Below are 13,474 nucleotides of genomic sequence, written 5' to 3'. Positions count from 1 at the left end.
GTAGTGTAGATTTTAATTTAACTACAGTTAACAAAATATACATACTTACTGCCAAATAATATTGAATTAAAAAGTTACCTAATGTTTAACCAAGACTTATTGTAGAGGTTACCCGCGGCTTCGCAGGCATACCTAAACTATTCGGTCTGTTAGTTGGTAGTTACTCGTACTTTTACTATTTCCAAGATTTTACAAAACTCCCCTGGGATTTCCCAAAATGTATAATCATGGTCTTCATTGAAGCTGTGTTAGGAACAAGTGTCCAAAATTTCAAAACTCTTAACCCAGCCGTTTCAGCGTGAAGGAGTAACAAACATACTCGCTCACTCACTCACAAACTTTCGCATTTACTTATAAATTATAATATTAGTAGGATTAATAGGATTTGTCTATATTAAAAAAAAAAAACAGTTTTGTGGGTCTTTTCCACTTATCTAGGTAGGAATAATCTAATTATTAAGAAACGCTTAAGTAAATTGAGTTACATTTTTGCTAAGCAGGGCTAGCGCTTACATAGGTACAACTTTGAATCAATTAAGCAAACTGTAGTTGATGCAAAAGTTGTAAGTGTTCGCTAGCCCTTATAGGTACTCGAATCAACGGTCGATTTATAACCAGCACCCAGCAATCAAAACACAGAATATTTAAGTAGAATTATGTCTAAAAAGCCATAAAGTATCCAATTACCTTAGAAGCAGTCTACAAAGCAGCTAGGCGATAAATAATCGCAATGATAATAATTAGATAAATAACTAATCGTTTATCGCCATCGACTCAGTGTGAAGGATACGAGTAGGTACTTATCGTGAAATTGCGATTTCGAGACAGAAAAACACTGTCTGCTTAATAAAGAGTTGGGATGTGATGTGCTCAAACTTGGAGTTGAGGGTTGAGGCGGGTCCGAGTACAGGCCCTCAACTTTCCGTGCTGAACGACGTAATATCACCAGAGTTGTTGGCCCGTACGGTGCCGACGATAGAACAAGTGAACATAAATCAATCCACTGGTGTGCATATCGGACCCAAGTTCGAGATCGTGACTGTCACGCAGATTGTCGAATGTAGTGAGCCAAATAGAGGTATTTTTACCTGACTATACTATTACTAATATTACAATACAATACAATAACTCTTTATTGCGCACCAACACAGTAAGCAGTACAGAAAACACAGGTATATACATAGAGATTAGAGATATTAGTCCTAGAACTAATATTAATACCTGCCCGCTCTTCCTGGAGATACCACAACCACCAAAGAGAGTTACCAAAGAAAGTTTAGAGTTACCTAAGAGTGGGAACCCCAGATTGGGACCCAGCAGATGGACCATCTAGCCACAAGATGGATTAGGTAGCTATTTTCAGCGTCATCCATCATGGATTTATCTCCTGATAGGTCGACTTTTTCCTCGTATGTACCATCAGCCAAATATGTGGTCTACCACCCTAAAGTTGATAATCGTTTGCATATCATAAAACAATAATGCCAATAGACGTGTTTGTCAACTTGTATGTTCGACTTTAGCGACATATTTATTTGACAGGAACTTGTTTAAAAATTGGTAGACCACTTATTTGGCTGATGGTACATTGTTCCATCTCCTCACGCAACTTTGGTGTATGCGTGGCCTTAAGCTGCTAAAAGTTTTAAAGAGCCAGGGTGGAGAAAAACTGTGTTGAACTTCAAATTCGAGTGGAATGAGAAAATTAACACCCTAGTTTATTTTCAGGGTACCGTAATGTACTTACTCATCAAGTGACAAACGAAACTCTCTCCTGCTGTCAGCCACAGGGTTTTATCTCATAAACCGTATCTAATAGATAGGCAGCTGAAATTTAAATATAATATTGCATTTTTATTGCCGCTACAATGTTTTTAAACATAGGTACATATACATCAAACTCGGACTGATAATAGCGATAAATAAACTGTAAGCATAATCAACAAATAAATACCTGCCAAGCGGGAGTCGGTCTCTGGGAAAAAATTAAACCCCTATATTTTTCAAAAAAATCAATGAATCAAAAAATACTTTTCATCACACTTGCTCGTAAACAGTGTCCTAACATGCAGGCTACCTTGCTTGCAACCCCCCAAATAAAACCCTCGACCATAATGTGCTTGTCATGAAACCCGTGGTCGGTAAATGAGTCATTGTCCGTTCAAATTTTCTTGTCATGAAGCCCAAGGTCGGTAAATGAGTTTTCTTCCAACTATGCTTTAATTTCATCATAACCGCACTAATACCCAGCACAAAGCGAGACTTAAAAATGTATGAAAATGCTTTATTGCATTGTTTTAGATTTTTTTTAAATTGCACCTCCAAAGAAGTAACACAAGTATTTTTGCTTTAAAATTAGCCTGCATGCATAGTATAAAAAAATCTAGTGTTAAGTTGGTCAACCTGACGGTCTTATGAAATTTGTCAGAGTGCGTACAAAAAATTGTTGCTACCAATCCTACCAAAAACAATAAGTAGCCGTATATTAAAAAAAAACTTTGTGTGTTTGGTTGGCCAACCTGGTGCCCATCCGAAATTTGACAGATCGCGGGTAAAAATATCTGCTACTGGCTACTAACTAAGAAAAAAAAGAAAAACAAATTGGCAAACAGACTGGGAACCTTGCGAATTTTCCGTGGACATTTTTTGAGAGTGCGAATGTAAACTTACAAAAATGGAATCATCGAGTGCTAGTGACGTTTTTGTCGATTTTGTCGGCATAGTTTACATATCCGTGCAAAATTACTGCTTTCTAGCATTGATAGTCCCTGAGCAAAGCCGCGGACGGACGGACAGACAGACAGACAGACAGACAGACAGACATGGTGAAACTATAAGGGTTCCGTTTTTGCCATTTTGGCTCCGGAACCCTAAAAAAGACGAATACTCGATGTTCTGTTACAAGTGAATGTTCAAGTTTAACAGCACCTTTAGGGGCTGTTTCACCACCCATTGTTTAATTTTAATTGACGGATAAATGTGATGCCGTCTCCTTCTATTCGAACAAGACAAACAGAGACGGCATCACATTTATACGTCACGGGATTAAGCTAGCATGTTGTTCACTTATTTCATTTCAGCTAATCGTCACCCCCCGGATAGAGATAAGAAGAAGAAAAACAAGATTTGGATACGATTTTGTTGGGCTGGAATAATATTAGCGCTGCTGATCACTATTGCGCTTCTTATTCACTTAATCATTATTGCTAAGACCACTGAGTCACTACTCCCTCCAGAAGGTGAATAGAACTGGATTTTTTAAAATTTATTTACTGTTTAAGTGGTATTAATTAACTAGACATTACCCGCGGCTTCGCACGCGTAAACTATTCGATCTGGTAGTTACAATTAAAATTCCGGGATTTTACAAAATTCCCGTAGGAAATCCCAAAATTTATGTCGTAATCTTCATTGAGGTGTTGTGTTAAGAACAACTATCCCGTGGGAATATTGGAATAAAAGTAGCCTATGTGTTATTTCAGACATCCAGCTATCTACATACCAAATTTCATGACTCTAAGCCCAGCGTAATCAGCAGGGCTACCACGAGACTCGAAATTCGAAGTTCGTGTCGTGCGGTCCCTCTGACACTTAGACTATTTAATACGAGAGCGAAAGGGGCCGCACGACACGAACTTCGAATTTCGAGTTTCGTAGTAGCCCTGCTGGCGCGTGGCAATGAACGGGTGAAGAGCTTTACAGACTGCAATGCAGGATAATAAATAGATTTCTTTTCCCTGAATGACAACACTGGCATAGATAATAGATCGCTCGTTTTTGGCTCGAAATTCGAACTTGTGATTTTATTTTGCTTAATATAGAAAATGTACACACCCAATCTCATATTTCATCAAGTTTTTCGCGATTCCCAAGGTCAAAGAATCGAATTGCTTTTAAATTCCAGAGAAATAATAAGTTGTTTGGGAGAAACGCGTCAAAATGGTGTTCTAGAGCGCCATCCTACTCTGTCCAGGTTTTTTTCCGTTCTGGCGGTTCACTTTTATATTATAAACAAGATTTTACAGGCAAGGAAACTGTCGATTACCTAGGTGGCCTTTCACGATATAATTGGGAAGTAAAAAAATATTCTATTTAGTAAGTCCGTATGTTAGATTATCAGAAAATATTGGACACGGTTTTTTTCTTTTGTCAATCAAAACAAAACATTACAGAGATGAGACCTAACGATCAAGACTGCACCGTTCGACCGCTACTGTTTACTGTATCGTGTGAATTCGTGTGTAAACACACGTTTGTGCTCAAACTTGAGAAAACTGTAGGTACAGTTTTGTACGATTTTTTAAAAACTGTACCGTCAAACGAAACAGTACCAAAAAGCGCGCACTACTCGCCCATGAAGAGTTTCGTAGCAAGTAACATAATATAAAAGTTTCCTTTACTTTACGATTTATGACGTATTAAAAACAAACTCGGCCCAAGCCCTCTTGTTCTGAGAGGAGGCCTGTGCCCAGCAGTGGGACGTATATAGGCTGGCTGGGATGATGATGATGATGATGATGAAAATCAAACTACTTACTAGATTTCGTTCAAACCAATTTTCGGTGGAAGTTTGCATGGTATGTACAACACATATTTTTTTTAGTTTAGGAACTGAGATGAAGATCGTTACGATGAACCTGTACCTATAGCATGTATGTGGCGTAAGAATTTACGATAAATCGGACCGATCGAACGATACAGTCTGATGGTAAAAAAAAACACAGCGTCATAGACTATTATGTATCTAAAAAAAACTTTCTATATCTGCAGCGCCATGGAGGGTGACCCGAGAAATGTGGGACGCGATTTTTGCCCCTAGCAACCGAACCCTAGACGAGTACAGCCCCATCAGACTGGTCGTCATCCATCATACAGTCAGCCCAGAGTGCTTCGACTTCGACTCCTGCGCAGCTGCGATGCGCAACTTGCAGGAGTACTTCTTAACCATGTCTTTTTTAGGTTATGATTTACCGTAAGTGTTTAAGGTCAAGCTATGCACGCACCGCGCGGTTTCAGCGCGCCGTCCCTCTTCAAAGTATCACTTGAAAAAGAGACGGCGCGTTAAAGCCGCGCGGTCAGCCGCATAATGCGTACATAGCCTAAGGCCGCATTGCGGGAGAAACATCTAGACTTAGTCAACGTTGCGGATTGTTTTTCCATTTGTCGATAAAGCCTCTCCACTTCCCCGTTTCCCAGTTTTGTATGAATTTTTAAGCTAACTAGTATCAACTCCCTGTCCACTGGAGAGTAGCGAAGATTTTACGCAATTCTATTAGTGGATTTTTTTCTCGCTCAGCGCTCAGCTGCCGCGTTCCCCTGCAGTGGACAGGCAGACTAAGACGCATAAATATCTCCGACACTCTCTCTCTCATCCTTCGGACCTCAATCCGCAGGCGTAACATCTGTCTGGAGAGACGTTGTCTCTATATGGTGGCCTGTCCCCATTCTGACATTGGACATCTGTTTGCTAATACGACCATGACGATGGTGATGTGTTCACAGTTACAACTTCGTGATTGGTAACGACGGCCGCGTGTACGACTCTCTCCTGTGGAACAGGGAAGGGATGCACACTAGACTCTATAACAAGTGTTCAATCGGTATCGCCTTCATGGGTGAGTCATACTCATAGCACATCATACTTTATATAGTTTAATTATTCACTCAAAAGGTATAATATCACAGCTTAATTTACATAAATGAATAAAAAACAGCAAAAGCTTAAATATTAAAAAAAAAATATTTTAATTTCCAGGCGACTACAGAGAAAATATTCAAGGCTTCAGTCGCGTCACTGAACGGCAAATATCTAGACTCCACATGCTGCTGCAAGAAGGAGTGGACCTGGGCCATCTAAGGCCTGACTACTCTATTGTGGGGGCAATGGACCTCGCCCCCACAATCAGCCCCGGAGGCATTCTCTACAATGCCATCCGGAGTCTACCACAGTACGATAGAACTGACTTTAGGACGCTGACTTGCGACGAGATTTAGATTTATATCCAAAATATCCAGTTACATAATATTGGGTGATACGGGAGACGTGGGCGGGGTGGGTGGGTTTAATACTTAAATTAATGTCATGGTTAATACAGTAATACGTTACTTTAACCTCCCTTTAAAAAGCCTGGCTGCCGTTAACACACTATATAAAAATTAACAAATAGGTTAGGTACTAAAATAAGAAAAGAAAATAAATACATAAAAAAAAACTATTCAAATCCTACAAATGTAGTGGTCTATTTTAAGCTTTTTATCAATATTACACGTAAAAGAAGATTCGTGCGAATATTATTAAAATTATTAATTATAAACGAGTTTTTTTAATCGCACTGCAATCAGTAAAACTACATTATAAACTTACGAAACGAGTGCGCGAAACAACTGAAACTCATTAATCGGTTTTCAGCTGATTCTACTAAGACTAGCTAGATGGCGCAAGTAAGCCATCAACCAGTTTCAGTACTTAGTTATTAATTTTCCGGAACGAGGGCGCCACTAGGCTAGGATTTCATTGAAGATGCAGCATTTAGGGCTGTTAGTTAATTACGTAATAAAATAATAATTTCGGATTTTTTAAATACTTTGTCACCAAAATTAAATACTTAGTGGTAAAGTCGTCACGTTTCAGGCACCTACCATTTCAAAATTCAAAAAGTTTTACGTACTTAACCAGATTTTCTAAGATGTTTTGCTACCGTGTAGAAGCGTGAGCGTGGGTAATGCGATTGGGTAAAGCAGTGTTGCCAAGTCAGCAATTTTTAACGCGGAAATAATAGATTGATAACCAAGGGTGGAAAGTGACCCATTTCACCCGAGATATTAGTGAGAGCGCCAATAGTTCGAGGGGAAATGTGTAATTTAACCTGAGTTAGACACTACTTTTCGTTTCGACTGTGAGGAAAGTAATATACTACCAAAAAAATGAGAATAATAATAAATTGAATTTACTTATATCCAACCTTCAACGGTACCATTTCGATGGCGACTTGCCACGGCCGACTATAAAAAAAACGAGTTGGTCACGACCATTTTGACTCCGTGGTTAATTGAAAAATTAAAGAAAAATTACTTTCCACACACGAAAATTAAACTTTCCGAACAGGAGAGATGTAAAACAATGTTTTTTATTTAAGTAAAAATATTAAAAAATCCGTGCGTATAGTAGAATATGTGACATGGAATCCAGTTTAGCGCCTTTTTTATTACCCTATGTACACTGACGTAGGTGCTGCGTGATTGGTGATTAAATTGGCCTGGATATGCACAGCTGAATCCGCCCGTTTAAGCCCTAGGTAATAATACGTATCTCGAAGGGGCTTTAAACTAATGCGGGGTTATTTTCGTGCTACATAAAATCACCCGCTAGCTATAGTGCGGAACTATCGAAGTATTCGTAAGTCTACACTCTTGACAAAGTGGTCATGGTTGTCTGATGAAAATCAGAAGTGAACTGAAAGCTTTCTAGGGAAAATAGGTGGTAGTTTTCCTTTGCCTTTCACACCACAGAACTGTAAGTAGTCCGGAGTTCATAGTTGGCAGTAGAGAGAATTACTGCCCACTCTCAAGTTAGGTCCCTTAGTCGCCTTTCAGGTATAACCACCAACAGCGTGAAGAATCGAATGGATCGTAGTATGATGTGATGAATCATTCTCGTCCCGTATTCTACTCAAATTCAAATTCAAATTCAAAGCGTTTATTCAGTAAATAGGCCGCAATGAGCACTTTTACACGTCATTTTTTAATAGTTTACCGGCACTTTCGGAAAGACCATCATTGGCAAGAAGAATGCGCCGCAAGAAACTTGGCAGAAAGTAATTTTTTTATAATAATATAATTACAAATAAAATACTTAAAAACTACAGTATACAATTAAAGAAAAAATTACAAAAAAATAAATAATAATATTACAGGGAAAACAACAAAAATAATAATAATAATATTATTCCCATTATTCGCGTACTGTAAAACATAGGACAGAATTCCGCTGCCCGGGGCGAAGGTATTTGACGCCCCCTACGAATTCGGAATGGAAAATTCAACCAACCTTATTCCTCCACCCTTTCTTGAAAATGGCGAACGGGCCTCCCCGCGCCCCCCTCCCAAAACGAAGCTACGTGTGAGTAAATTATTTCGTATCGAATTTCACAGGCCGAATCCGAGGGGTATCAAAGTTCACCTGTAACCCTTAGTGTAAGTTTTCGGTTACAAAATACGTCTATAGAAATAATAGAAATAGAAATAATTTATTAGTGACAAAGTAGCGTAGCATAACAAAAAGATATTAAAACTGTAAGAAAGTTGTATGTCACGAAATGGTCCCAAATCAGCAAAAATTGCCGGTCTTGCGAACGGCGCTGTTCCTTTGGGACCATCTGTTCAACATAGATTAAAATAAAACCAATGTTACTAAAGTGAAGACCGACACAATATTCCGTTTAAAAAGAGAAAAAATGGCAAAAAAAGAAAACACTAAACATTTATAACGTCTCGATCGCGTTCGCGTTAAAATCTCAATTTGTATGGAAACACGAGCATCGCAAACGTTCCGCTAGAGGCGCTGTTCGTGTTTCCATACGAATTGAGATTTTAACGCGAACGCGATCGAGAAGTATTTTCTAACCGAAAACTTATTTACTCTAAGGGTATTGATTTTAAGATGACTTCAGCGAAAAAAAAGTACTCACCTGATGTTTTTAGAAATTGTTAGACCTTACCGAGTCTATTTTTTAAATATATAATAAGTATACTTATTAAGTAGTTTCAAGAATAAAACTTATGCCTACTTTAAACTTTTTTTTGTTTGTGTGGTTGACTAAAGTCCAAATACGTGTCTAATATTTCTGATATCTCACTGATGCACTAATTGATATTCATTAGAACGGAATTGACATTCATGAGCTTACGAAGTAAGACTTGATCGTACGTAAATTGGTGTAACAGCAAAAGACGAAATCAAACAACCTAATTCATTCTATTCTGGTATTGTTTCCGGCTGTAGTTACATAGAACATTACTTTGTCTAGGCACACCTGTGGGAAGTGAAGTTGCTAAATTATCAACACCGTTGACTCGACTAAACCGATTAAGCTTGATTAAACCTAGAGGTTACTCTTTACACCAAAATGCGACACGATGCTGCTACAGATGTGAAAGTTGCGGAAAGTTTTCACAAAGTTGGAAAAGTTTTCGGAAACTCCTGGAATTTTGTACAAGATATAACAGGAAATTTAAATTTAAGAAACGGAAAGATTCAATCCCCATACAAAATTTTGAGAGGTTTCCGAAATTTTCCTATATGAAAAATTCTACAATTTTGGTAAGTTTCCTTTGCCACATTTCATTGTTGGAAAACGTGCGTGGTGTGAGCTGACAATTATTCTAAGTGAAGCGAAGCGAGAGGACGCGGGAGGGAAGTGCATAATAAATTAAACACAAATTAGGCTTTGTCCATAGGTACTCCTGCCATTTTAGCCGTACATTCAAAGAAACTGAAGGCACCAAGATGGATCCTTCGTGCTACTGATGTCATATTGACATTCCATGCATCTGCCAAAGAGATCATGCAGAAAGTTTTCTCGTATCGATTGTAACTGAGTTGATAACATCGATGCTTATCATGAATATCATGATCGCTATTTTGGAGACTTAAATCAAATATGCATGTTGCGTGATGGTGGAAGATGAAGCGTTAGCAGGCCTCCCACTAGGAGGACTGACGACAGCGCGAGAGTTGCGGGTCTACCTACTTATATCTAAAAAAAAACTAACAACATTTCAATATAGAATCTTGTACTTGACGCAATTTTTCGCGTAGCATGTAGTTAGTATTTTACCCTGGACGCAATTCGCCGCGATCGATGTGCTTGGGACTGTAATTAATTTGGCGCGTTAAATTGATGTTTGCACTAAAATACACTTATACACGATCGAGGTGAAATGCGACTAAAACTAATAGCGACTAAAAAAAACACGATTCAGACACAACGCGATAGGTACTTACTTAAATGCACGATCGAGATGAAATGCGACTAAAATTTATAGCGACTAATATAATACACGATTGTGACTAAGATTGCGACACAACGCTATAATTAAATATACGATCGAGGTGAAATGCGATTCGGTGAACCGCTATAAGGAATTTATGCTTTTGAGTTAAAGAACTAACAAATGGCTCAATCATTGTTCTGTTACAAGTGAAGTTTATCAGGGCGAATATTCGAGCGTTTTGACCGCGCGGTCAAACGTCATTAGCGACCCACGTTTATTATAGCACAACGGAAAGACAAGTCACAAGAATTTTAATAACGCTAAATTCAGCATCGGCATTGTCTTAAATTTTCATAAAAAAAACAACCCTGAGCATAAGCTCTTTTAATAACACCGGCGAAGACACTAATGACAAAAAACAAACGCTGCAAAAACGCTGAATATACGCCCATCAGCACTTTTAAATTACGGCGTGTTAAGAGCGTTTATACCTGCTGAGCTGTCTAATACTCGTAGATGTTGTCTAATAGAACACTTCTTAAAAATGTCTTAGAACTTTATTAGCAGTTTTAATTGACTACTTAATAAGTTAATGTGTCTACTCCAATAGTTATTCGTTATAGACTTTTATACTCTTTAAAAACGAACAAATGTTTATTATCGGTTTTTAAAGAAAATAAAAGACTATTACGCATAATTATTGAAGTAGACGCATTAACTTATATATTAAGAAGTGTTCTATCAGACAAAATTTTGAATTTTCATTTAATTTTTATGGAATAATCGAGAACTAACAAAAATGCAACGTTGCTAGCTCAGCAGGTATAAACGCCCTTAAGACCGTGTAGGTATCTTAGTATCCAAACAATCGGTCACGATACGCTGAAATAATACAATAAGACAGCCTAAGATAGTGGAAACCTACGTCACAATGCCACGTTACAAGGCGTTGGATTCTACACTTCGGTTCAACTGCTATGCTCCAAACTGCTGATCCGATCTATGAAACTGCACTCGTACGTTCCTGCCATAACTACACGCCACCACAGCGTTCCTGTAAATAAAATAATATAGGATCTGATTGCAATTTTACTTATGTCATTAAGTACCACATGGGCAAAATTATAGGCCTTTAACCACCCCAATGAACGAGAATCAATGACATAGTTAAGCGAATTAGCTCGTAGAAGTGCCAATGGGCAGGTCATATAGCACGGAGAACAAATGGCCGTTGGTGCCGAAAAGATATCGAATCGGCAAGCGCAGCGTAGGACGTCCATCAACGAGCCGAACGACCTGGTTAAAGCTGGGGGTCACGGTGGACGCACGCACTTTCAACCGAAGCAATAGGTGAATATTGATCAAATGGATTCTTGCCGGCCCTATTTTGTAAAGCATCAGATACTTACTCTTACCTCCATGTATATATTAGAGTCGTGCAAATTTATCAGGGAAAATATGGACATGTATTCTGAATTAACAAATAATAAGCGAAACAATCGAAACCTTAATAAGCTTAAAATACCATCTACTACATTAAAACTTGTGTCCTGTAGCCCTCATTACATGACCATCAAAATATACAATCACCTACCGAATTCCTTGAGGAACCTAGAGAGATATAATTTATTTATTAAGCAATTAAAAATATTCCTAGTGAACAAGTGTTACTAAAGCTTAAACGAGTTTTTTAATGAAGATTATTCTTAGTTAATTGTCTTGTGAAGTGTATAATTTAACCTAATATTGACATGAAATGAATAATTCAGCTATATAGTGTTATACGAAATGCTTAGAGGCGTTTAGAATTTGTATAATAATAATATGAAGCCCTAGTCCTAGAATATAAATTTATGTTATGTTATGTGTCACATGTGTACTACTTAATTATATTATATTTCCAAGTGGAGGTCTATGGGGGAATCCTACGGCTGATATGGTGATGATGATGGACCACCCAAAAGTCACCAAAAAAAAACAAATCTGTTTTAATTCCTTTGACCCAGTTGCTAGGTAGAGCCATTCGGGATTTTTAGGGTTCCGTACCCAAAGGGTAAAAAACAGGACCCTATTACTAAGACTCCGTTGTCCGTCCATCTGTTCGTCTGTCTGTCCGTCTGTCACTAGACTTTATCTCATGAATGTAGACAGTTGAAATTGTCACAGATTATGTATTTCTGTTGCCGCTATAAGTGCTATAACAACAAATACTAAAAACAGAATAAAATAAATATTTAAGGGGGCTCCCATACAACCGTGTTTTTTTTTGCTAATGTCTAATATTGTATAGATAATGGAACGGAACTCTTCGTGCGCGAGTACGACTCGCACTTGGCCGGTTTTTTGGTCAATATTAGGTACTCGTATGGTATTAAAAATATTAAGTTTGCTACTTCTCAAATGAACAGGTATGCTCGGCTGTGGTAGTTGGAGGTGGATTTTCAATTTCTTAGGTGCAGTTTCAAATACTTTGCCACTCGATGTTACAACATTGGTCAACTGCTGATACCATTTTCGTTTGCGTACGCTATGGCCTTAATTTTAACCAAAATGTGGTGGCGTTGTGGCTATATCTATTAACCTGGCCAATGGAACTATGTATGCCAGCCTTGTTTCTTTTTACGTAACTTTCAGGTGGTTAAAGACCTATAATTATACCCATGACGAGTACACTCGATGATATACGTAAACTCGCAATCAGATTCCTTACTAAAAATCTGTCTTTTCTTTGTTCATTGCGTGTTGCCAGGTAGCCATTGCGCGGTGATCGTTTTGACAGCGCAATGGACAGGATACGCTCGTCTCGCCGCTACGTTTCACGCAGTAACGTGAAAATACTTGAGCGTAAAGTTTTACTCAAGACTGTTGGAACTTGGAACGGCGTCGTGTTCACATCGCCGATCCCTTGCAATGTGTTTATAAACAATCGCGTTCAATTATCTCAGTACGACAAGGTTCCACGTGGAGTTCTCTAGTTAAATGACTATACATATACGTTGCTGAGTGTTTAAACGAACCCTTGCGTGTTTTTGTGTTAGGGTTCTTTCTGGTGTTAGGTAATTAGACGGGCTTACGCGATGACAAATGTAGAGGCGATAAAATTCGAATAATATCGAAAAAAAGCACCTCTCCAAATATTTATATTATTTTATATATTTAAATACAGCACTGTGACTTTCGCAAAAGATTTTATAAGGTCTGATTGGCACCTTTTCTGTACGGTTTTAAAAAAAAATCAACAAAAACTCTCAAATCCATTCCTTTCAATGCGTACTTACTGGCCCTGTACCTACTACAAAGTGCAAAATTCGCACTTCGTACCTTGCTGTCCCGCTGACGCTTATATTATTTAATACGAGAGTGAGAGTGTGGGCACGACACTAACTTTGATTTTCGAATTTCGTAGTAGCGCCCCTGAATTCCAAACTAACATACGTAGAGTTATAAATCAACTTGAAGACATGATAGGACAGTCACCAAA

At 38.2% G+C, this 13,474-nt stretch overlaps 1 protein-coding gene across 1 annotated transcript; it reads left to right on the top strand.

The window, feature by feature from the left end:
• The first annotated feature begins 795 nt into the window (after positions 1-795).
• On the top strand, positions 796-6,039 carry LOC141439912 (peptidoglycan recognition protein 1-like). Its single transcript, XM_074104372.1, has 5 exons — positions 796-1,078; positions 3,081-3,239; positions 4,771-4,972; positions 5,503-5,615; positions 5,756-6,039. Exons 1-5 carry the CDS (start codon positions 865-867, stop codon positions 5,992-5,994), a joined length of 927 nt encoding a protein of 308 aa, XP_073960473.1. The 5' UTR covers positions 796-864; the 3' UTR covers positions 5,995-6,039.
• The last annotated feature ends 7,435 nt before the right edge of the window (positions 6,040-13,474 follow it).

Source organism: Choristoneura fumiferana, chromosome Z, assembly GCF_025370935.1.
Source record: "Choristoneura fumiferana chromosome Z, NRCan_CFum_1, whole genome shotgun sequence".
Lineage (NCBI taxonomy): Eukaryota > Metazoa > Arthropoda > Insecta > Lepidoptera > Tortricidae > Choristoneura > Choristoneura fumiferana.
The sequence above is the reverse complement of the archived record's forward strand: the minus strand, read 5'-3'. Positions and strand labels throughout refer to the sequence as shown.